The 25,196-nt window shown below is 33.7% G+C and overlaps 1 protein-coding gene across 2 annotated transcripts in view; it reads left to right on the top strand.

Moving 5' to 3' along the window:
• CFAP299 (cilia and flagella associated protein 299) overlaps positions 1-25,196 on the top strand; it is a 679,361-nt gene that overhangs the window by 231,979 nt on the left and 422,186 nt on the right. For both annotated transcript variants that reach the window (XM_023222552.1, XM_023222553.1), the window contains exon 3: positions 17,151-17,241. In XM_023222552.1, coding sequence (XP_023078320.1) covers positions 17,151-17,241 — 91 coding nt within the window. The remainder of the gene's footprint in view (positions 1-17,150; positions 17,242-25,196) is intronic.

Here is a 25,196-nt window from a genome sequence, read left to right as displayed (position 1 = left end):
TATAGGTGTCCTTCCTGTTTGATAGTTTTCCTTCTGACAGTCAGGACCCTCAGCTATAGGTCTGTTGGAGATTGCTTGAGGTCCACTCCAGACCCTGTTTGTCTGGGTATCAGCAGCAGAGGTTGCAGAAGATAGAATATTGCTGAACAACGAGTGTACCTGTCTGATTCTTGCTTTGGAAGCTTCCTCTCAGGGGTGTACTCCACCCTGTGAGGTGTGGGGTGTCAGACTGCCCCTAGTGGGGGATGTCTCCCAGTTAGGCTACTCAGGGGTCAGGGACCCACTTGAGCAGGCAGCCTGCCCCTTCTCAGATCTCAACCTCCGTGTTGGGAGATCCACTGCTCTCTTCAAAGCTGTCAGACAGAGTCGTTCGCATCTGCACAGGCCTCTGCTGTTCCCCGTGTTATTTTTTAGCTGTACCCTGTCCCCAGAGGTGGAGTCTACAGAGACAGGCAGGTTTCCTTGAGCTGCTGTGAGCTCCACCCAGTTGGAGCTTCCCAGCAGCTTTGTTTACCTACTTAAGCCTCAGCAATGGCGGGCGCCCCTCCCCCAGCCTCGCTGCTGCCTTGCGGTTAGATTGCGGCAGACTGCTGTGTTAGCAAGGAGGGAGGCTCCGTGGGCGTGGGACCCTCCCGGCCAGGTGTGGATATAATCTCCTGGTGTGCCGGTGTGCTTACAGCGCAGTATTGGGGTGGGAATTACCCGATTTTCCAGGTGTTGTGTGTCTCAGTTCCCCTGGCTAGGAAAAGGGACTCCCTTCCCCCTTGCACTTCCCAGGTGAGGCGATGCCTCGCCCTGCTTCAGCTCTCGCTGGTCAGGGTGCAGCAGCTGACCAGCACTGATTGTCCGGCACTCCCAAGTGAGATGACCCCAGTACCTCAGTTGAAAATGCAGAAATCACTGGTCTTCTGTGTCGCTCGCGCTGGGAGATGGAGACTGGAGCTGTTCCTATTCGGCCATCTTGCTCCGCCCAATCCTGTAAAAATTCTTAAACCAAAAATCTCTCCAAATGGAATCCTGACTGACCTGGGTCCTAAAGAATATTGTTTCAGTTAAATTAAAAGTAAGTGAAAAGGCAATTAAGAATAGTTTACGAAAAAAGGGAAGGAGACTAAAAAAGCACATATTAGATTTAGCTCTACTATTCTTTGTCTTCGTCTTTAAAAAATAATCTCTCAGAGATTAAAGATGGGTTGTCCATTGAATTGATGCTCAAAGGAAAGGACCTGAAATTGTTCACTGGTTGCCATTTTCCTTCTATGCAATTTTAACTTAAAAATGCTATTCTAATGTGTGTGTGTGTGTGTGTGTGTGTGTGTGTGTGTGTGTGTATATGTACATATGATTTTGTTGTTTAAATAAAAACGAAAAGTTGTTTAAAGTCTAGGAAACCAAAACATAATTAGAATGATGCTTGAAATTTTCATTTATTTTTGCAACTGTGAAATGTAAGCAATATATATTATTTTAAAAGTTTATATTATATCCTAATACAATGTATATTTGAGTCAATTAAAATGTAATATGCATTGTTACTAAATCAATGAAAGCCTCTCTTTTAAATGATAACTATTTTTATTTTAATTATAGATTCATTTTCTGCTAATTCAATAAATAACTTCAACAATTTTGAGGAAAAGATGACTGGTGTAAAATTTTTAAAAATTAATAATAAAAGTTTGTTTCTAAAATGTTAGAAAAAAATGAGTTAGAAAAACTTTTAGGAAAAAATGAGTGTGTGTTATTCTGATCAATTAATATTATACAAATATACTGAACCTATTTTATATATGTGTATACTTTTAATTGGTCTACATTTTTTATAATCCAATCACATGGAAGCTTCTACATAAAAATTTAAACTTAGAATTGAATAAGTTATGATTAGAATTTAATGATTTAGAAAATAGCAAAATTATGTGTCATGTTTCCTTTGCTATTCTCTGAAATATGTGAATATTAGAGTGGTATAAAATCAATCCTAGAAAAATCACAATCAAAGTTTTGTAAATTTAATCAATCTTCTCTTTATTTTCAAGAAAACTAAAAGAAAAATGACGACAATATCAAAAATAAAAGTGGTTGAAATAGAGATGATAGTCAAGGCTTTTCCATGCCTATGTGTGGTGATCACATTATTTTTCTCTTAAAAGTAGTGAATATAGTAGATTGCATTAATTTATGTTATATATTATAGTAACAATTAAAATAAAATTTATTGAGTCTTTAATGCGGACTAAGTTGAAATATAAGGTACTCAGTTTTCCTGGCTTTCTGCATGGAGAGGATAAAGAAGAAAGGATGGCATGAAGGAAATGATTTATGAAGCACATGATTTTTGGGCCTCGTATAGAGGTTTTTAGAGAAGAGGGGGAAGAAGGACCTTCTAGACTGAAGGTTGAGGGCTATGAAAGGCACAGGGACTGTGCAATGGCTGTAGTGTACCATGCAGTTAGGTTGATGGCAAATCAAAAGATAAGGTTCTGGCCCCAGAGGATAATCTCTGTGTACTGTGTCCTCAGTAAGTAAATTGTAAGGCAGGAGGAGATGGAGACTGGACCACAGTTTTATTGGTGGCCATGTTCTCTACAGATAACCACAATGCCTCTCAGGTAGCCAGCCAGCCAAGCCTCAGTTAACAACACTCCCTCTTTGTCTCCTCAGGTTTTAAGGTAAGAGGATCTTCCTACGGTGTCACTGTGGCTAATTCTTGTCTGTTTCCATCACCCCTTGTGAACATTCTGAATCCTGTTGATATCTCTACTATACTCTCTTCCCTTAAGCCCTTTCAGTGTTTCATTTGGTTTCTGCTGGGATTCTGACTGATAAAGTGAATATTGGATGTGATGTGGACACTGAGGAATAAAATCTCAGATGATTCCATATAGTTTTAGTTTGGCTTGGGTGTTCAGGCAAATGGTGTATAATTGATCATTTATATTGGAAAGTTGTATTAATATATTTCCTTAGAAATATTCTATAATGTAAAGTTGTTTAAAAATATTCTAGTTAATTTTAACTAGCTTTTTTTCTTTTACTATTATAACATAAGACAAAAGAAGAAAAAGTTTTGGGAAATTTTAGCTTAGTGTCAGATTTGGTTTGTAATTCATAACAAACATAAAGTGACTAATGAGAAAATTAAAATCTACATGTCAAAGAGAACTGATGGGTGGGAATTAAAATTAGTAGGGAATAATAATGAGAGAGTTTAGCAAAATTGCATGATGCAAAGTAATATACAAATTACATTTTATTTTATATACAATCAACAAGCAGAAAGTGAAAGAAAAAGCTTTCCACATTAACATTAATATCCTATTGTTAGACGTAAATCTAACAAAAGATGTACAAGACTTAAGAACAAATGCAATAAAACTTTATTGAAAAAACTTTAAAAATCATAAATAAGTAGTGAGACACACACACTTTTCTTAGCTTCATGATTGAAAGCTACAGTATCATAAAGATGTTCATTCTTTACAAATTGGAAATTCAAATAAAAATTCCAAGAGTTTTTTAAAAGTGGAAGTTGACAAATATATTTTTAAAATTTCATAGTAATACAAAGAAGGTCAAAGACATTTTGATGAAGAAAGGATAAGATTTCTTTTTTGGACATCAAAATTTGTCATAAATGCTCAGTCTTTGCTAGTGTGATATTGGTATGAAGAAAGATACATAAAAACTGGAATAAAATAGAGAAGCTAGAAACACATCTATATATATAAATATTTGAGACATGACAAAAGAGGCATTGAAGGTTCTTTTCATTAAAGTTTTAAACATTGCATAGGCAATGTGCTGATTACTTCAGGGTGGAGAAAGATTTATTTAAAGTGGAAAAAAGTCTATAACAATGAATAATTTTGATATATTGGTATACATTCGAATTAGATCAATTACAGAAACTCCAACAAGAGCAAAAATACAGGCTATATATAGAATAATATATTTGCAGAACATATAATAAATAAAAATCTAAAATCTAGAATATATGAACACTTCTACAAAACAATACAATGTAAATAACTCAATAATAAAGTGAAAAAAACTGGAATGAGCATTTTGCGTGAGAGGAAATTAATATGACAAAACATCAATAAAAATAGGAAAATGCAAATTAAAAGCACTCTGAGATTGCTTAACCTTACACTGGATTGCTTATATTAAAAAGTTCTAAATTACTACATGTTGGAAATGATGTGAAGCAAAACGAACTCACACACTCTCATAGTTAAGTGTAAATTTGATCAACAATTTTGGAAACAAGTGGCTTTATTTTGTAAATTGGAAATTACAAATGTCCTATTACACAGCTCTTCTATTGCTAGCCGTAGATATTTGAGAAATATATACTCAGAAATGTACACAGGTACAGGAAATTATAGCAGCATATTTATAATAGACCCAAAGGAGAAACAACTCTGAGGTCTATACTAAGAGAAAGGACAAATAAATGGTTGTATATTTATACAAGAGAATACAATGAAAATTAGGTACAGCTGCACACATCAACATGTGGAACATAGTAAAGAAACGTGGAAAATGCTAAAGAAACAATATATTACAAATATATACTTTGTGGTTTCATTTATAGAAAGTTCAGAAACAAGTAAAATTACACCATATTGTTTAGGGGTACATACTTAAGTGAAACAAAGAGGTGATGATTCTGAAATTTGGAGACTGAGATAGAGGAAATGTGAGAGTAAATATCATAAAAGTGAGAAAGTAGTTAGCCATGGTGTAGGAGGTGGGAAGATGGAGTCGTGAGCAGGAGAGAGTGATCAGGGGCTTCTATCTAAAGTGTTGTGGTCATTGTTCTTATTTCAGAATAATCTTATGAGTATATTATTTTAATATAAATTCATATTTAAGATACGGAAGTTTTTCCATGCTTTTTGCAGCAAGTTCCCATCATGCTTTTCATTTGGGCCTTTGTGGTTATCTGGCTTGAAATTGTTTCCACTTTGCTAAAGAGAACCGGAGAGAAACAAATAACTGACTTTGGTAACTAAGTTCTGCATATTTCAGAAGGTGAAAATGCTCTAATTTAGTTCACATGATGAAAAAACTTGAAGTAGTTTCAAGTTGTATGAAAGAAGTGATAAGCAAGAAAGTATATGTAGAAAAATAAATATATTATAGACAATTATTACATCTTGTTCCAAAATAAGAAACAGCATGTTATGGGCTAAACTGTATCCCTCCTTAAAATTCATATGTTGAAATCCTAACCCCAACTATCATGGTATTTGGAGACTGAGACTTTGGGAGGTCACTAGGTTTAGATGACATCATGAGGGTGGGGCCCTCATGATGGAGTTAGTGCTGTTATTAAAAGAATCACCAGAGTTTGTTCTTGCTTCCTCTGCCATATTTGATACGGTAGGGTAGCAATCTGAAAGCCAGAAAGAGGGCCTGTACCAGAACACAACCATGCTGACACCCTGATCCCTCACTTCCAGACTCCAAAAACTGTGATAAAATAAATTTGTTGTTTACACCACTCAGTGTATGCCATTTTGCTACGGCAGCCCAAACTGCCTAATACAGAGCAAATACACAATGATACATTGAGAGAAGGAATGTAAAGATTCAATAGCATTACAGATGCATATGAAACATTTTTAATGTTCTTTTATTCTTTTTTCTTTTTAATTTTTGTGGGTATATAGGGTAGGTATATATATCTATGGGAGTACATGAGATATTTTGATACATGCAGAGTAAATAGGGCATCAACATTATTCATCACCTCAAGCATTTATCCTTTATTTGTGTAATGAACATTACAGTTAAACTATTTTGGTTCTTTTAAATGTACAATAAAGTACTGTTGACTGTAGTCACCCTGTTGTGCTATCAAATACTACATCTTATTCATTCTGGTTTTTTGAACCTGTTAACCATTCCCATTTCCCCAGCCCAGCTATCCTTCCCAGCCTCTGGTAACCATCATTCTACTATCATCATGAGTTCAATTGTTTTAATTTCTAGCGTCCACAAATAAGTGAGAACAAGCGAAGTTTGTCTTTCTGTGCCTGGCTTATTTTGCTTAACAAAATTACCTCCAGTTTCATATCTGTTATTGCACATGACTGGATCCCAGTCTTTTTTTTTTTTTTTTTTTTTTGAGACAAGTCTCACCCTGTCTCCCAGGCTAGAATGCAATGGCACTATCTCAACTCACTGCAACCTCCACATCCCAGGTTCAAGCAATTCTGCCTTAGCCTCCCAAGTAGCTGGGATTACAGGCACGCATCACCATGCCTGGCTAATTTTTTGTATGTTTAGCAGAGACGGGGTTTCACCATGTTGGCCAGGCTGGTCTCAAACTCCTGACCTTGTTATCTGCCCACCTGGGTCTCCCAAAGTGCTGGAATTACAGGCGTGAGCCACCATGCCTGGCCCAATCTCAGTCTTTTTATTCCATATGTATATGTACTACATTTTCTTTATCTATGCATCTGTTGAAGGACACTTAAGTTGCTTACAAATCTTGGCTATTGTGAAAAATGCTGCAATAAACATGGGCATGCAGACATGATATACTGATATACTTTATTTTGGGTATAGGCATAGCAGTGGGATTGCTAGTTCACATGATACGTCTATTTTTAGTTTTCTGAGGAACCTACAAACTGTTCTCCGTAGTGGCTGTACTAATTTACAATGCTATCAACAGTGTATCAAGGTTCTCTTTTCTCCACATCATCACCAGTATTTGTTATTGCCTATCTTTTAGATAAAAGCCATTTTAACTGGAAAGAGATGATAGCTCATTGTAGTTTTGATTTGCATTTTTCTAGTGATTAATGATGTTGAGTACCTTTGATATGCCTATTTGTCATTTGTGTTTTCAAATCTTTGGCCCAGTTTTTGATTGGATTATTAGATTTCAGCCTATACAACTGTTTGAACTCTTTGTATATTCTGGTTATTAATCCCTTATCAGAAAGGTAGTTTTCTCCCATTCTGTGGGTTGTCTCTTTACTCTGTTGATTGATTCCTTTGCTGTGCAGAAGCTTTTTGACTTGATGTGATTCCGTATTTCCACTTTTGCTTTGGTTGCCTGTGCTTGTGGGGTATTGTTCAAGAAATCTTTGCCCAGATCAATGTCCCAGAGATTTTCTCCAGTGTTTTCTTGTAGTAGTTTCACAGTTTGAGACCTTAGATTTAAGTCTTGAATTCAGTTTGATTTTATATATGGTGAGAGATAGGGGCCTAGTTTCATTCTTCTGCATATGGATATTCAGTTTTTCTGGCTCCATTTATTGAAAACTCATTTCCCTAATATATATGTTCTTTACACCTTTATAAAAAAAAATGAGTGCCCTGATGGTGTATGAATTTGTTTCTCAGTTCTCTATTCTATTCTTTTGATTTATGTATCTGTTTTTATGCCAGTACCATGTTGTTTCAGTTACTGCAGCTTCATAGTATAATTTGAAGTCAGGTAATGTGATTCATCTAGTTGTGTTCTTTTTACTTAGGATAACTTTGGTTATTCTGGGTCTTTTGTGGTTCCACATAAGTTTTAGGAATGTTTTTTCTATTTCTGTGAAAAAATGTCATTGGTATTTTTATAGAGATTGCATTGAATCTACAGCTTTCTTGGGGTAATATGGACATTTTAACAATATTGTTTCTTCCAATCCATGAACCTGTATATTGTCCCATATTTTAGTGTCCCATTCCATTTCTTTTATCAATATTTTATAGTTTTTATTGTAGATATCCTTCACTTATTTGGTTAATTCCTAAGTATTTAATTTTATTTGTAGCTATTGTAAATGGGATTAAATTTTATTTCTTTTTCAGATTATTCACTTTTGATATATGGAAATGCAATAGATTTATCTATATTAATATTAATAATATTAATAATATAATATAGATTTATCTATATTAATTTTGTATCCTGCAACTTTACTCAATTTGTTTATCAGCTCTAATCGTTTTTCAGTGGAGTCTTTAGGTCTTTCCAAATGTAAGATCATCTCATCTGCAAACAAGGATAATTTGACTTCTTCCTTTGCACCTTTCTAATTGGATGACCCTTATTTCTTTTTCTTTTCTGATTTCTCTATCTAGGACTTCCAGTGCTATGTTGAGTACAGTGAAGAAAGTGGGCATCCTTGTCTTATTGCAAATCTTAGAGAAAAGATCTTCAAGATTTCCCCATTAAGTATGATACTAACTGTGGGTCTGTCATATTTGGCTTTTATTTTTTGGGGGTTATGTTCCTTCTTTCCACAGTTTTTGAGGGTTTTTATCATGAAAGGATGTTAAATTTTATTAAATAATTTCTCAGCATCAATTGCAATGATCATATAGTTTTGGTCCTTTGTTATGTTGATGTGATATGTCACATTGATTGATTTTCATATGCTAAATGCTCCTTGACTCCCTGGGATAAGTTTCATTTGATCCTGATATATAATCTTTTAATATGTTTTTATTTTGCTGGGGATTTTTGCATCAATGTTCATCAGGGATATTGGCCTGTAGTTTTCTCTTTTTGATGTATCTTTGTGCAGTTTTGGTATCAAAATAATATTGGCCTTGTAGAATGAGTTTGGAATTACTCTATCCTTTTCTGTTTTTCAGAATAGTTTGAGTAGGATTGGTATTAGTTGTTCTTTAAATGTGTGATAAAACTTAGCAGTAAAGTCATTGGGTCCCAGACTTTCATTTGTTGGAAGACTTTTAATTTCAGCTTTAATTTTATTACTTATTATTGGTTTGTTTATGTTTTGGTTTTCTTCATGGTTCAATCTTGGTAGATTATACATATCTATACATTTATTCATTTCTTGTGGATTTTCCAATTTATTGGCATAGTTGCTCATAGTAGCCTCTAATAATCCTTTGAATTTCTGCAGTATCAGTTATAATGTCTCCTTTTTCACATTTACTAAATTTTTGTTTGTTTGTTTTTTGAGAACAGACCTCACTCTGTCTCTCAGGCTGGGATGCAGTGGCACAATAACACCTCACTGCAGCCTCAACTTCTCAGGCTCATGTGATCTTCTGACCTCATCCTCCCAGGTAACCGGGACTACAGGCAGGAGCCACCATGCCCAGCTAATGTCTTCTTTTTCACTCTGATTTTATTTATTTGGGTGTTCTCTCTCTTTTTTTTCTTAGTCTGGATAGAGGTTTGACAATTTTATCTTTTCAAAAAAACAAATCTTCCCTTTTGTTAAACATTTGTATTGTTTTCTTCACTTCAATTTCATTTATTTCTGATCTTTATTATTTCTTATACCAATTTTAGGTTTGTTTTGTTCTTGCTTTTATAGTTTTTAAAGATGCATCATTAGGTTGTTTATTTTAAATTTTTCTGTTCTTTTGATGTAGATACTTATAGCTATAAACCTTTTCAGTACTGCTTTTGCTGAATCCCATAGGCTTTGGTATGTTGTGTTTCCCTTGTCGTTTGTTTGAAGATATTTTTAAATCTCTTTCTTTTCTTCATTGACTCACTGGTCATTCAAGAATTATAAATACTTTCATCTGTGAAAAGGTAGAATGATTTTCTCCTTATTTATGTAAAGGACAAAACAGAAAAATGTCATGGTTTCTCGGAAATGTACAAAAATATCATCTCTGATAGAGCAATAGGTGCCCCATATCAAAATACAGTAAAAACATCTCTTCCATATTTAACTCTCAAATTAGCTTATATATTATGGTAAATAAAATGATATTTTCTCATCAAGTTTGCAAATAGTTTTCCATTTTGGCCTCTAAAAATTAGAATTTAAATTATTTGGGATCATACAAATATAAATATATACAAATAGTTCCGTCAGTAAATTTATCCATGGGAAATAGAACTGTTTCTGTAAACTATGTTTTCATAGATATGTTTGTTTGTTTTTTAAGAATATAACATTATAGATTTTGTATAATACACTTTTACTCAACTACTGTTTTTCACTTTGCTCTTCCTTAATTTTTTCCAAACTAATTATACAACACATTGTAAGGAACTAAGGCACAGAGAGGTTGCATTATATATTCAAACAAGTGTGAAGGAGTTGAATGTAAATTATCTAAATGTGAAATATAGGCTAGATTGGAGTTCTCTGGCTTAAAATATTAAATCTACCTTTGAACAGAACAGTTGATGAGAACTTCAGTCTAGACTGGAATGATGATAATAGCTGATTAGCTTTCCTTGGAGACTGCAAGACCAGCCTACTCTGATTACTCCCAGGGGAAGCCCCAGATAAAGTCTGCATACCTCACTCCTCCTACTCTCCTACACCCCTCCCTACTAATTTATGTTCCTTCTCCCCAGTGAATTCTCATTGGTTTCACAATGTAAAAATATTATGATGTAGTGTTTATGATATGCTGCTTTGATGTATTGTGAAGTTTCATTATAGTGAAATAAAGTCTGAGAATTAGTGAATCTAGAATAAAACTGAATACCAACTGATTATAGTGAAGTTATAAATATAATTCCCATTAGATTTTATTTAAAGATAATTAAAATTGTTTGCAAAATGTCTAGCATAGGGACTAGTACAAAGGCAGTGCCCAATAGCTAAAAAGCATTGCTGTTAGAATAGATTTAATCTCAGATTTGAATTAGGGATTTTTAAGAAACTGCTTATTAGAAAACATCATTTTTGGTTTTTGTTGAGATGGAGTCTTGCTCTGTTGCCAGGCTGGAGTACAGTGGCATGATCTTGGTTCACTGCAACCTCTGCCTCCCAGGTTCAAGTGATTCTTCTGCCTCAGCCTCCAGAGTAGCTGGGACTATAGGTGTGCACCACCATGCCCAGCTAATTTTTGTATTTTTAGTAGAGCAGGATTTCAGCATGTTGGCCAGGATGGTCTCCATCTCTTGACCTTGTGATCCACATGCCTCAGCCTCCCAAAATGCTGGGATTACAGGCATGAGCCACCATGCCTGGCCTAGAAAACATCTTAATGATTAATCAAACTTTGTTTGTTAGAACACTTCCAGTTATACATTAAAAATCCAAAAAATAATTGATATCACAAATATGTAGTGAAAGAATTTATTTAAAAAATAAACTCTTAAAAAGTAACTCTTGAAAATAAGTTTCTACTTTAACAGTTTTCCAATTTTTTCCTTTTGTTATTCATTCATTTTGAGTGTTAAGCTAATAATGTCAGTTTATGTGATAATGATATATAAACAACACACTGAAATCATAAAACCAGTAACCTAATTGTTGAAGATTAATAATATGTTTATAATCATTCAAGTAGGATTATATAAATAGCTTTAGCTACTGATTAAACATGGTTGGTAAAATTTAACTCATCCATATAACTTTTACCACATTTTGAAACTGCAGTGGAGTATGAACAATAAAGATGGAGTATTTGCCTTTGTAGAACTTATAACGCTAAGATTTTGAAACAGACCTACTTCACTTCTTGAGGAAGTTACTGCTTTTGTAATATTTATATAAGCAAGGTTTCTCAGGTCACTGGCTGTTAAATAAACCTAGTTAAATAAGAGTAATGCATGTTAAAGATTTAAGAATTCCTTACCTCACACTCTGCATTAACTTTCATTCTTTGCCAATATTTCCTCTTGCTAAGAAGTTTATATAAGAATGATTATTATGTAACATTTTTTTTCTCTGCTTCAGATAGCTTTGGAGCCAAAGATCCTTATGTCCTCTGTTCCAAATTTATATAATACTTCTATCTTCCTCATTGAGTTTATAAGAAATGATGTAATTCTATGTATGTGAGACTTGCATAATAATAAAAGAAGAACAGTATGAACTTAGGATATTGTCAGGCTAATAGTCATTTGCTTGGACTAATTATATATTAATGATGTTTGGTGGTTAATGATACAGTATGATTGCTTTGGACCACAAGTTTTACCTCTGCTATTGGGCCTAGATATTATTTAGCACATCATGAAATCCAGGTTCAGAAAAATGTGGTTGTTTGGACTAATCAGTTGATAAGTGAGTAGGAATTAAAGGTTGATATTCTATCTTATATTTTAGTTTAATTTTTAGTATCTTGTGCTATTATTTGATAGACTTAACCTATGACTGTCTTAAAAAATCATTTTAGTTATGTAAGTAATACAGTCTCCTGGGAAATTCTTAGAATATTTCACCTAAGGTTAAATTCCAATTTGATCACCAAGCCAATCACACAAGAGCATCTTTTTTCAGAAAGTGAACAAATTTCAAATGGTCAAGTATCTTTTTGGACTAGGTGGATAAAAAAGTAACAGAAAACCCCAGAATAACAGTGGCTGAAACCAAATATAAATTCTTTTCAATCTCATATTCACACACTCCAGCTGGTGTTACTCAAGGCTGTGTGGGTATTCTAAAATATCAGGGACCCTGTCCCTCTTTGTTTCTCCATAATAGTGGCCTCCAACTTATGGCCAAGATGGCAGTTGGAGTTTCAGTCATTATATTGCATTCTAGCTACAAGAAAAAAAGTACCCCTCCCTACTTTAAGTATACTCTTAGAAGTCACAAATCATTTTCACTTGACTCTTATGTGCAAAAGTTAGTGACATGAACATAATTAGCTGCAAAGAGACTAAGAAATGTGGTCTTTATTCCAGGCTGCTACATGTACAAGTGAAAACTAGGGCTTTCATTGTTATGGAAGAAGGGGGAACAGTGTCTGCCATAGTAAGTGTCCAGGGACAGTAAGAATTCTATTGCCCATTACTTTATTTTCTTGTCCAGCCCAGATATCTGCTGAAAACCTCGGCCATTATCAAGAGAGTCATGCTTAGCAAAATATTAGGAGTCCCATCCTTACTAGTGAATGATGCCTAAAAATCTATTCTTCTGGCATTTTATATCTGATATATCAGGGATAATTTTGATTTTCCTTGGAACTTTCATAAACATCCACTTCAAGGAATAGTTATAACAATAGCAATAAAACAGTAAGTTGCAAAATATGTAATAAAATGAACAAATGACCACATACCATGTATATTTTTATGTATACACAAATATATAGATATATTATAGACATATATCTATATATAATTTAAAAAACCTTGAAGGCTACAGGCAAAACTGATAGTGATCATTACCTTTTGTGTTGTGGGATCAGGGTTGATGATCAAATTGGACTTTATCTGTAAAGTTCTAAAAATTTGCAGCAAAATAAGGTATGCTTGGGAAGGTAGCAGGAGTAGAAAGTAGACATAATTTGTGGAAATTCTTAGGAATTCTATAGTACCCTAACTGTATAGCCATTGTATCAATTACAGGTTTTTATTGTGAGCAATAGAAACCAATTCTAATGAACAAAATCAAAAAGGGAATTGGAAGATCCCTGATTACCATAGATTCAAAGACAAAGTTGAATAAGACTATGTAGTAGGAAGTAAGGGTAGCCACTATAAATCCAGCTACCTTGCATTCTTGTGTCTCTGTTAAAGATTTACATCCTCTAACTTGCTTTTCTTTATTTTTTATTTTTTATTTTTTATTTTATTTTATTTTATTTTTTTATTATACTTTAAGTTCTAGGGTACATGTGCATAGAAATACATGTAAAAGTGCTGTGCAAAATATTTCCATTTCCCTAATCCTATAATTACACTTCTGGAAATATGGCCTAAAGAGATAATTTTAAATATGGAAAAAGTTACCCGTTGGAGCATTATTTAGAATAAAAAGAGTAAAATTTAATTTCATCTAATATACTGACAATTAAATGTTATATAGCTATACACACCTACACACACACAAACACACAGAGTGAAGTATCTGATAGTCATTACAAGTTAAGGTTAAGTTATGATTATAGAGACTAGATCACTTGGTTCCTACAGGACAATGTCTCTTTTTAAAAAGAGTTAAATGTTCATTATGATCACAGCCACATAAATTAAAGAATACATGTGAGGGTGGAAGAAAGGCACCAAAAATGTAATGCTGATTGTACTGTGATCATTGCTTTTGTTTTCTTCATTATTTTCCACTGGGGGAGGGGGGTTAGTCATGGCATTAGCTTACTTTTTAATGAAAAATACATTTATAGTAAACATACCACAAACCATTTTGAAGCTCTTAGAAGAAAGAGCTCTATAAACATAGTTTATGGCTACAACAGAACAGGCTTTTCAGAAATTTGACTGTGTTTTCGTCAATCAAAAGATCTCATTGACTGAGACACATTAATGATGCAAATTATAAATTATCAAAGACTTATACATCAATATAATCTACAGGACTGAGGGAATCTATGAGAAATGAAAGCTGTTACCAAGTATAAAAAAAAAAAATAAAGATTTACATCCTCATGAGGTGAAATGACGTTGGCAAACCTTGAGGTGTATTCATTAGCTGAGGTTTGGGAGGTTAGAGTTGTAAGTAAGTGGATACCTTGATTCTACTAAGACAAAGAGTGTAGAAAAGACTGTTGCCCAAGTAAAAGTTAGGATTGTGTTGACAACAAAAAGGGAGAAAAAATATTAGGAGGCAAAAGCAATAGATGTTTACAACTATCACAGAAGACGAAATCTATTAATCTTTCCTTCCTTTAGCTGTGATTTTTAGGATGCTCCATGGGTATGTAGGGGAAGGTTCGGTTTTAAAGCTAGAATTAGTGATTTTAATTCTCAAAAGAACCTTTACTCGGTTACACTACAGTGAACCAAGTTAACAAATCTTCTGTACTATCAGGATTTGCTCAGGAATTGTTTTCTTTACTGCTCTTATTTTCTGAGCAATCTAATCTCAACCTTTGTTGGTTATGCTATAGGAAGCCATGAGTGTCTGAGCTGCTGTTCACAAATATTTACTACAAATCCCTAGAAAGGATTGTATTTTCTCACACCATTGATTTCAAGGTTGGCCATAGCACTTGCTCTGGCCAAGAAAATATGAGTAGAAGTTGTATGTGTTACTTTTAAGCAGAAGCTTTAAGAGACATTGTGTGGCTATGTTCTCTCCTCTGCACAATAACCGAAGATGGTTCAGATAGAAGATGTTTCATCAGTGTCTCAGTTCCCCAAGATGAAGAGCCACAGTAAACCTGCTATTTATGCTTATTATTATTGAGAAGTAATCTCTTGCAACTGTAAACCACTGAGATTTGGCCTATGGGTTACTGTAGTATAATCTAGCCACTGTTGATTTATGTACTTGTAAAATGAATTCTCTGTTCATATTTCACAGAGAATTTCCAACAAACTGTGGTTTTTAAAACAGACCATAAGCAGGAAATTAGGTAGATGCTGAATAAGTGATTAGAAGATTATCCTGTTAGCAGTAAGACACATGTAGATTTTTCTAAACAAGCAACTGATAAAATTACTTTTCTGTTTGAGATATTTAATATTGAAGTAGCACATAGTATATATCATAACATAGAACACTCACTTTTGGACAGAACAGTGCATTCAAGAAATTCTCAAATATCTGATTCTCTCCTTTCATGCTAATTAGTAATTATTTTCCATGTAAATTTAGGTTTTTTTATTATTAAGTGATATATATTATATATATATATATAATATATATGACAAGCTGAGGAACATAAAGCTAGAAAAGCAAAAGCAGATAAGTTATGATCAATTTAAAGAGCTACATTTCTAGATCAATAACATAAACAGTAGGTTGCAATGATTTAACCTAGTAGTAATTGCTCCTTAACTCTTCGCAAAAAACAATCACTAGGTGTATTTTCTTTCTTAAATATTTCTCAAATCTATCCTTTCCTTCCTATCCTTACCATCACTTCTTTAAATCAGATATTCATCATCTCTTTCTAAAGGTTTGTGATAGTCCCTTAATTAATCCCTGCAGTGTTGCTCTCCTCCAGGCTACCTTTTTCAAAGTTGCTGAATACTGTTTCTAAAACACAGATTTGATTATCTGATTTCCTTGCATTAGACCCTTTTGGTTCATCACTTTCTGGTACAACGACAAGGTCCAACCTCCTTAAGCAGCACACAAGCCTTCCCTGAAAGCGATTGTGAGAATGAGTTCTAAGACCAGACTCTACTATCTGGACTTACTAAATATTTATAACAATATGTTTATTAAAATGTTAACTTCTATTAATATGAGCTGGTTTCTCCCTCACTTCCTGTGTTTACTCTGTTTTGCCATTACACGATTGCCTTGCAATTTTACATTTGTATTTCTTTATTCCTTTGGAGTTAGTGATAATGCTCTCCTTCCACCCCACAAACTGGTTAATACTACCTCAAGTTTTAACATTAAGTTCAAGAATAATTGGTTTTAATTTTGAGATTAAGTGACTTTTCATTGAGTAAGACACTTGTTTTATGAACTCCTCTCATAATTGGTCTATATCTCTATCATTCCGGTTATCACATGGTATGACATTATCCTTAAGTGTCTGTTTACCTCTATGAGACCATAGGCGACTTGAGAGCAGGAACTATGTCTTGTGCATGATTGTGCCCTGATACAGTTCCTGGTACATAGCAGACACATGATGAAAACGTTTGTGGAATATGTAGGAAATTGCTATATAAAGAAAAGATGATTATTTCACAAATCACTCTTGAACTCACTATTATGTGGTTCAGTTTTGTTTGATTGAGATCTTTGTGATACATTTCTTTTAAAATATATTTCCAGAGAATGTTATTTTCTGAATTCTTGATGCTTCCTTTCATCTAATAAAGATAAGTCAACCTAGTTTCCTTCCCTGCCTTGATTGTCTCTACTCATAGAGCTAAAATTAATGCTCTCCTCCAGTAACTATATTAGCATAGGTGTCTAGTATTTTCATTTCCTCAAATTAATAAATAAACTGTACTAAAATTATAGACAATTTAAAATTTGTATGGGAAGTGAGCAGTACGAGCATGTTGACTTTTCATGATATGTTAAAAAAAGAACAAAATGGGCATGTAAATGAAATTATGTCTGCCATGAATCTTGATATGGATATATTATTTAAAGGCTTGATTTCAACTATTTATAAATAAAGACTCTATTACTGTATAAAATTAAATTGAGAATCTAGCAGATCATAATGATTTTATTTATATGGTTTTCATGTTGCAAGGAAGTTGTCACTTGGAATAAAAAAGCATTATTGTTGGCTCTAGAGTGTTGGAAACATATTTGTTATCTAATATATTACAACTGAAGATCTGCTTTTTATAGGACACTAACAAGTGCTGGTAAAGACCTACAAGATAATTTTCTGATGGCCCTGGCAATGAGAGAAGAAGACAATCGCAATGGAAAACTGAGTGTAAGTACATTTCACCTAATAGCTTAAAATGTATACACTGAAGGCACAATTAACATTAAAAATATAACATTAAATATCTTTCTTAAAGTAATTTATAAGATGTAAAATATGGTTCCTCTTTATTAATTACATATTATAGGAATAAATGTAAAAAGTCAAAAATTCTCATTTACATCTCTAGAAGTAGCGAAATGGTTAAAAAGAAAAAGGATTCTAAACATTCATTGCAAAGAAAATGCCTTTGCATGACAGAATGGTTCTTTAACCTAGGTAAAGCCTCCTGCTTCTTTTAAACTTAACCTCTTTTTACACTCTCTCAAGTTGCATCATCAACTGACCCCAAGTTTTGTCCCCTGATTTTACATGGCTCCTAGAATATACTACCATAGTCTGCCTTCTAGTCCTACCTTAGAAGATGTGATAGAAATCATATAATAGAAGAATATGTGTTATCATTATTATTTTGAATGATCCAAGGAGAATATACTTTTACTTTATTAAAATGTGTGCTATATCAAATATGTAGAGTATGCAAATATTATTTGGAATAAATATTTACTTTCATGCTTTGTTAATATGGTATTTGTGATAACAGTCTGTGTAAGTCTTAACATATTCCAAATAAAATTTAATAGAAAAGGCAAATATTCATGCTAAAACTGTAGTAAGTGACTGACTTACAGAAAAAAAAATCAGAAATAGTGTGATAAAAAATATTTAGAGCAACAGAACAATATGTATATAAGGATATCTATTCTACCAATACTTTCTCAAAAAAAAGTTGGAGTTTTTCTCACTATCAGATCCACTGAAAATATCACATGCAGGCAATACCCTCAATGTACTTCAGAGAGAGAAAAAATCATACCATGTTTAGTTAATAGAATAGAATTAGCCTCGACTTAAAATAAGGGAAAATTTCTTGTAGGAAGTAGGCTGACAGAGGTTTTAAAAGGGTGGGGATGGAAACATGGGCAGAGACTAGACTTTGAACAGCCTTAGTAATCACAATAGAAAAGTCTGGAATTTATCTGACTGTTAGTATAGCAGCTAGAGAGATTTGAGGAAAGGCAGGAGAAAGTGGTGTCAAAGAACTTGTTAAGGACGTCCAAGAAGGAGCAAATGATTATCAGTGGTCAAACAAGATAAGGACTGAAAAACCATCCATTGTGTTTGCCTGTAGATTATTATTATTTTTTAATTTGTCAAGAACAAATTCCACCCACAGTAAAGCAGTAAAGGTAGAAAACAAATTCCATAAGGTTGAAAAAAATGGTCCACGATTAAATAGTAGGACCAGCAAGCACAGACAGCTTTAGAGACCCAGAGTCTGTGATTTGAACCACAACGATTTGCTTCTTTTCAAACACATCGTCTTTATCTTGTTCTTCCATTGTTACCTCCTTTGATGACTAATTACAGCACTAACCACCAACTTACTCAGATCAGAAGCATGTCAGTTACAGACTCTTTCTCTCACCTGTGTTGAATAAACTACTTACCAATTTCTCTTAAGTATAAGTCAAATCAATTTACTTTAATCATCCTAAGTATTGTTTACCTTGATTCAAGCCATTATTATATCTTAAAGAAATTAAAACAGACTTCTAAATGATATGCCTATATATGTTCTTGCTCAACTTCCATTCATTTTCCAGTCACCCAAAACATATTTCTTGTGCATTTGCACAAGGTTGGAATGGTTCTAGGTATTGGGAGCCTGAGGTGCTGCAGAGTTCATGACCTGAGCAGGTTTATATTTTACAGAGTGGAGATAGAAAGTAAGACAAAATAAAAGTGGAATAATTAAATTCAGCTCTAGATGAATACTATAGAAAATATAATATTAATATTTAAATTAATATGCTCTTCCATCATCTGTTTAGACAAAACATTGAAATTTATGTGCAATTTATGTACAAAAATATTTTTAAAATATTTTTATTTGTTGTACAGTGCTTCAAATGACAGGGACAATGAATGTTTTTCCCTAGTAATGTAGCTATTTATCTTTATTTTAAATATGAGCCGTTCATGTATGAAAATGTTTCCACCTCACGCCTCATGTATTTTAGGTTTAAAAATTTTTAAAAGACTAAAATGAATAATTTTATTATTTCTTTCTCAATTTTATGCAGATGTGTTGTTTTCTGAGCAAGTGTAGCTTCCTGATTGCTCATGCTATGAAGTTTTTAACACTACTACCACAGTGAAGCATTTATAAAGTGTATGCTTATGACAAGTGCTTGGCACAGCACATTGTACTGGTCTGTTTTCGAATAGCCAACAACTCACGTTAGAGGCAAATGACAGTAATTCAAACAGATGTAAAAAATTCAGAGATCGGAACTCATCGAATAAATATATGAGCTATTACAAATGCATTTTCTCAGAAATATCAGTGAAAAATTTATAGAAATTAAATATTTAAATGAGGCTGAAACTAGGACATAATTTAATCTCCAGAAATGTTGCAATAGAAATGGTAGAATTACACAGGATGCTTTAATGAAGATATACATCTTGAGAGCATTTCATGTATATGTTAGAGACTAAGGAACATCTTAGAGGTCAAGATGTGGTAATTGAAGAAAAAACAAGTTAGAAATTAGAGAGGTAAAATGGATTATTTTGAAACAATAATTTCCAATTTCTTTCAAGACTACTCTGAGGTATTTGCATAGCAGATCAATCTGTTTTATTTCCTTTCTTGGTGTCTATGATGTAGTTATCTTACAGTTTTTCTACTTTCTTCTGACTTTTTAACTCAATCTCTTTCTTGGGATGATCATCTTATACCTCCAGTTGACCTGTATCGCTTCTACTATACACATTTTCCCTTAGTGAACCATCAAAACCCATTAGTTCACTGACTACGTTTCTTGATACAAAAAAACAGAAACCTAGATCTTTTTTGTCTATCTATTAATTATGTTTTTTCAGTTAGTCATTAAACAAATAGTGATAAATGGCTCTATATGAGGCATCGTACTAACTGCTTGGGATATAATGGGTGGCAAGTACTTATGGAGCTTACAGTTGTTTGGGGCAGAAAATGAATAATCAAATAATCATTATTTGTATAGAAATAAAAGCAAAAATGCAATGTGACAGGTGCTATGGAGGAAAACACAAAAAGCTCTGATTGTGTGTAAGTGGATAGAGGATGACATAATCAGATTTTCAGACAGAAAACATCAGTGTGCCTTTAGTATAGGGAATAAATTACAGAAAGGATAAAGCAGATGCCAGCAGATGCATTGCAAAATCTGATGAAAAGAAGAGAAATGATTTGAGAGCTATTTAGAAGGCAAACTTGGCAGGATATTGTGATAAGATATAGTTAAGGAAGGGGTAGAAAGAAAGGGGGTGGTCTTTGGAGATAGATAGATGGTACTGCCACTCTGAGATGTAGTGCACTAAAAGATCGGAAATGGGGGACAGAGATCATGTGGTTGATTTTGAACATACTGAATTTGAGTTGTTTTTGACAAAAGAATATGTGCAGATGTTAAGAAGCTGGAGAAAAAGATCTGAATTGTACTCCAAAGTTTACCTCCATATTGCTATCCCTCAAATGCTCAACATTTACTCTATTACTAAGTTATTTGTTTTTCCTTTTCCACTTATCAGATTTCACATCCATTTGGTCACCAACCCTGGTCAATTTTACTTGGTCAATAATTCTCAAATAAATGTGGGAGAGAAGGCAATGAAGCCAAAGAGATTGGTAACAGACAGGTCTAAGGGCTCTGTTGCTGTGCTCAGTAGCAAGGACAGCGTTACTGAGATGAAGGTGATGAATGTCCTTAAAAGAATGTATACAAATGGTTAATGTGATCAGACATGCAATTTAAGAGTACACCGGCAGCAGTATATGGGGATAAGTGTGTCTCCATAGAGATGGGGAATGAGATATAAGACAGGGAGGTCAACTGAGAGGCTGTTGTAACAGTTCAGGCAATACATAATAGAAGGCTGAGATAAATAAATGGCAAAATGAATGGGAAGAGAAAGATTGAGTGATTACTTAGGAGATAAAATCTGCAAACCATGTGCTTGTTTTTATGTAAGAAATGGTGATTTGTGAGATTCAGTGGAGAGTGAGCAGCTGATAATAATTTTAATAATGGAAAGAAGTATAATCCTGGCTTTAGAGGATTTAGTATAGTTCAGTGATTAAAAAATAAAATTTTGTGGTAGACAGTAACTAGACTGAAGTTCCAGACTCACTGCCTACCAAATATTATGGATTGCAAAGGACATTACTGTATTTTCTAAGGCACAATTTCCTTCTCTGTAATGTGGGAATTAAAAGAGTACCTTCATCTTAATATTATTATTGAAAATATAGATTGAGCATTTGTCACACTGTATGATACATGACAACTATTTAATATATAATACATTTTATAATAAAGGAGTGTTATAACTATAAAGCTATAATTGTGAATAAAATAGATATAGAAAATATGCAATACTTTTGCTCATAGTCTTTAAGGAAAACATTGATTAGATTTGAATTTCTCTTTAGAAAAGATAGTTGAAACAGTTCTTTGAGACAATCAGTTGCTTATATATTTTACTAGAGATGTAAATATTGCTGGTCACTGTAAGATATTATAGCCATCAGAATATTTTTTAAAGAAACACTATAGATTTTTTAGTGTTGTAGGAACCACTCTCCATTTTAACTTATACTCTGTCCAAACCACTTTACTATTTGTCAAAAACAAAGATTTTTGGGAGATGGGTCCTCCCTATAGTGCTTCTAATGTAATAGGATTATGTAACTCTTTCTAGTGAACAGGCAGCTAGGGGAGGAGATAATTATTTTTCAGATGGTAGCAAACTAAGAATCCCTGATTTGTTGAATGAAAAAAAGTAAAAATAAAACATTTCCTTTCTAATCAAAGACTTATGAAGATAATAATGAGAGGTCACATGTCACATGCTGTTCTGGGTGGGAAAAGTGAGACCCATTGACGCTTATTTTCGCACTGAATGTTGACTGTGTAAACAGTCACATGGGTGACTAGTTTTGGCTTTGAAATATGCATTATTGAAGCTAGTAAAAAAACATTCCCTACAGCTTTTCCTTTAGAGTCATTCAAAGAAACCACTGTACCTGGGTCAGGAAAACTTATGAATTAGGTGGTTCCTAATATACCCATTTCCTGTGTTGAAATCTCTATGAAACATAAGATTGTGTTGTATATGACCAATAACATTGTGCTGACGTGATCTTTTCCCTCCTTGCTATTTTCCAACTTTTATAAAATGTTCCCTTTCAAGAAAATGAAGGTATTATACAGATGTTTATTTATTTTTTAATAGAATTCATGCTTGTCTACTAATAAACCCTTATGGAAATTATATGACTCACACAATCTTACCCTCATTTTAAATAAATTACATCAACGTTTTGGGGAAAATGTATATCAACGTTTATTTCACTAGGAAAAGTATAGTTGGATAGATCTTTAATTTCCTTATTTCCTGGATGAAAATTTGATACAGAGGCAGTGAGAAGTGCAGGACAGAGTAAAGGTTATGGAGTCATCTTATCTGAGTTTGAATCTTGAATTTTCTACTTATTACAAGCTAAAGACACATTTCTCAACTCAACACAGCCTGAGTTTCCCCACCCAAAGTATGGGGATAATAATTTTCACACTGCTGAGATATTTATAGAATAAAATTATATAATGTGTAAAGCACATCTAAGCCGAAAACTTGGTAGGTGTTTTTTTTTTTTTTCTTTTCTGAGACAGTGCTTTGCTCTGTTGCCCAGGTTGGAGCGCAGTGGTACCATCATGGCTCATTGCAGCCAAGATTTCCTGGGCTCAAGTATTCTCCCACCTCAGCGTCCTGAAAAGCTGAAACTACTGGCATGTGTTGCCACACCCAGCTATTTTTTAAAGTTATTTGTAGAGACAGGGTTTCCCTATGTTGCCCAGTCTAGTCTTGAACACATGGGCTCAAGTTACCCTCTTGTTGGGCCTCCTAAAGTGCAAGCTACTGCATTATAGATGTTTAATAAAGCATAAATACCATGTGTTACGTTAGGTCAGATTCCCTAAAAGCAGAGCCTAGGATGCCAATTTTAGTGAAAGTGATCTATTGAGAAAATTCTCTCATCTGAAACCTGTTATGGCATGATGGAAGCATGATACTATAGAGGAAGAAACTAGGCAGAGATGTTGTTTCAGTGGAAATCTAGTCTCAGTCTGATCTCACAGAGAGCTCTGGAGTATGAGAGATTGTTCTGCCTGCGGCAAGGGAATTTGCTTGTATACATTTCCTTCGCCATTCCTCTCTCCATCAATTAATCATCAGCTGCCACAGAGGTGGGTGATGGAGAAGTAGCTCCTGTCAGCTAAGGACAGTCCTTTCAAGGAGGGTGCAGGTGGGAACTATTGGCTTTTAACACCTGCAGCTCTGGAGCTGGGTACATCTGCCTGGGAAATGAGATCTAAGAGGGATACTACCAACATCCACTGCAGTCCTCTATAACTACAGATGCTAAAGCTTAGTTCTAGCCATTTTAGAAAAAAAAAAGTATGTAATTGTTTCACTAATGTAATCTTATGTAAGCAAAACATAACTCTGTTTAGGTATTTAAAGTTATCAATCATTTTATGTGAAAATTTAATGATATCTTTAGTATTACATATCTGACATGAGATATAGTCATTTGAATTGAAATAAAAAGTATTTGGTCATTTGCAAATAACCAAAAGCCCAAGCATGATTTGGTGTCCAAAAATTTTACATATGTAAGAAACTTTCCAAGTTAAATCTTGTGTCTGCTAGTACATGTCCCATATATAATTGGTGCTGGGTTTTTCAAACTGACAGAATCAAGACAGCCAATTATACTTCATTAAGACAATTAGATAATAATAATGATTATAATTTCAGCAATAGCTAACATATATTAAAAGCTTACCAAGTACTGGGCATTTTTCATAAGTGCTTTATATCCTACATATTTACTACATATATGAAATAGAAATAGGTATTATTTTTATATCCACTTTATAGATGAGAATTCTGAGGCACGAAGAGGTTGAACATGTTATCCAGGTTTACATAACTGATTAGTGAGTGACTTGAAATCAAATCTAGGCAGTCTAGCTCCAGAGTCTGATTTTAACCTCTATGCAAATGAACAAAATTGCCCTTCACAGAGCAAGACTTATGAAACCATATTACTTATGACAGTGGGGTATTAGCTTGGATGTAGCAGGTAAAACTGATGTTAAAAACAACAGAAGATACATTAATTAGTAGCTTGTATTGCATGACTGTCACTGCTCTAAGCACCTTATATGTTAACTCAATCACTCCTGATTTGTATCTTTATTTCTAGGTGACAAAATGAGTCACAGAGAGGTTAAATATTTTGCCCAAAGTTCATGGTAAAACTCATGGTTAAACTCAAGCAATCTGGGTCCAGATTCTGAGCTCATTAACCATTGTGCCCCCAAAGAGAGACACTCATCCATGGAAACATGAATATTACTTCCATGTGATTTAATTAAATATGAAAATATGGGAAAAAATCTCTTTATACCTCCTGGGAAGAATTTATTTAACAAAATGCTAAAATCACAAACCATTAAAATTTAGTAAATCTGATTTCATTAAAACTAAAATCCTTTACTGACAAAAGATAACTAGCAATGTATGGAACCAAAAAAGAGCCCGTATTGCCAAGACAGTCCTAAGTCAAAAGGACAAAGCCGGAGGCGTCACGCTACCTGACTTCAAACTATACTACAAGGCTACAGTAACCAAAACAGCATGGTACTGGTACCAAAACAGAGATATAGACCAATGGAACAGAACGGAGCCTTCAGAAATAATGCCACACATCTACAACCATCTGATATTTGACAAACCTGAGAAAAACAAGAAATGGGGAAAGGATTCCCTATTTAATAAATGGT

Source organism: Piliocolobus tephrosceles, chromosome 3 (assembly GCF_002776525.5).
Source record: "Piliocolobus tephrosceles isolate RC106 chromosome 3, ASM277652v3, whole genome shotgun sequence".
NCBI lineage: Eukaryota > Metazoa > Chordata > Mammalia > Primates > Cercopithecidae > Piliocolobus > Piliocolobus tephrosceles.
Note: the sequence above shows the minus strand (reverse complement) of the source record. Positions and strands in the feature narration are given on the sequence as shown.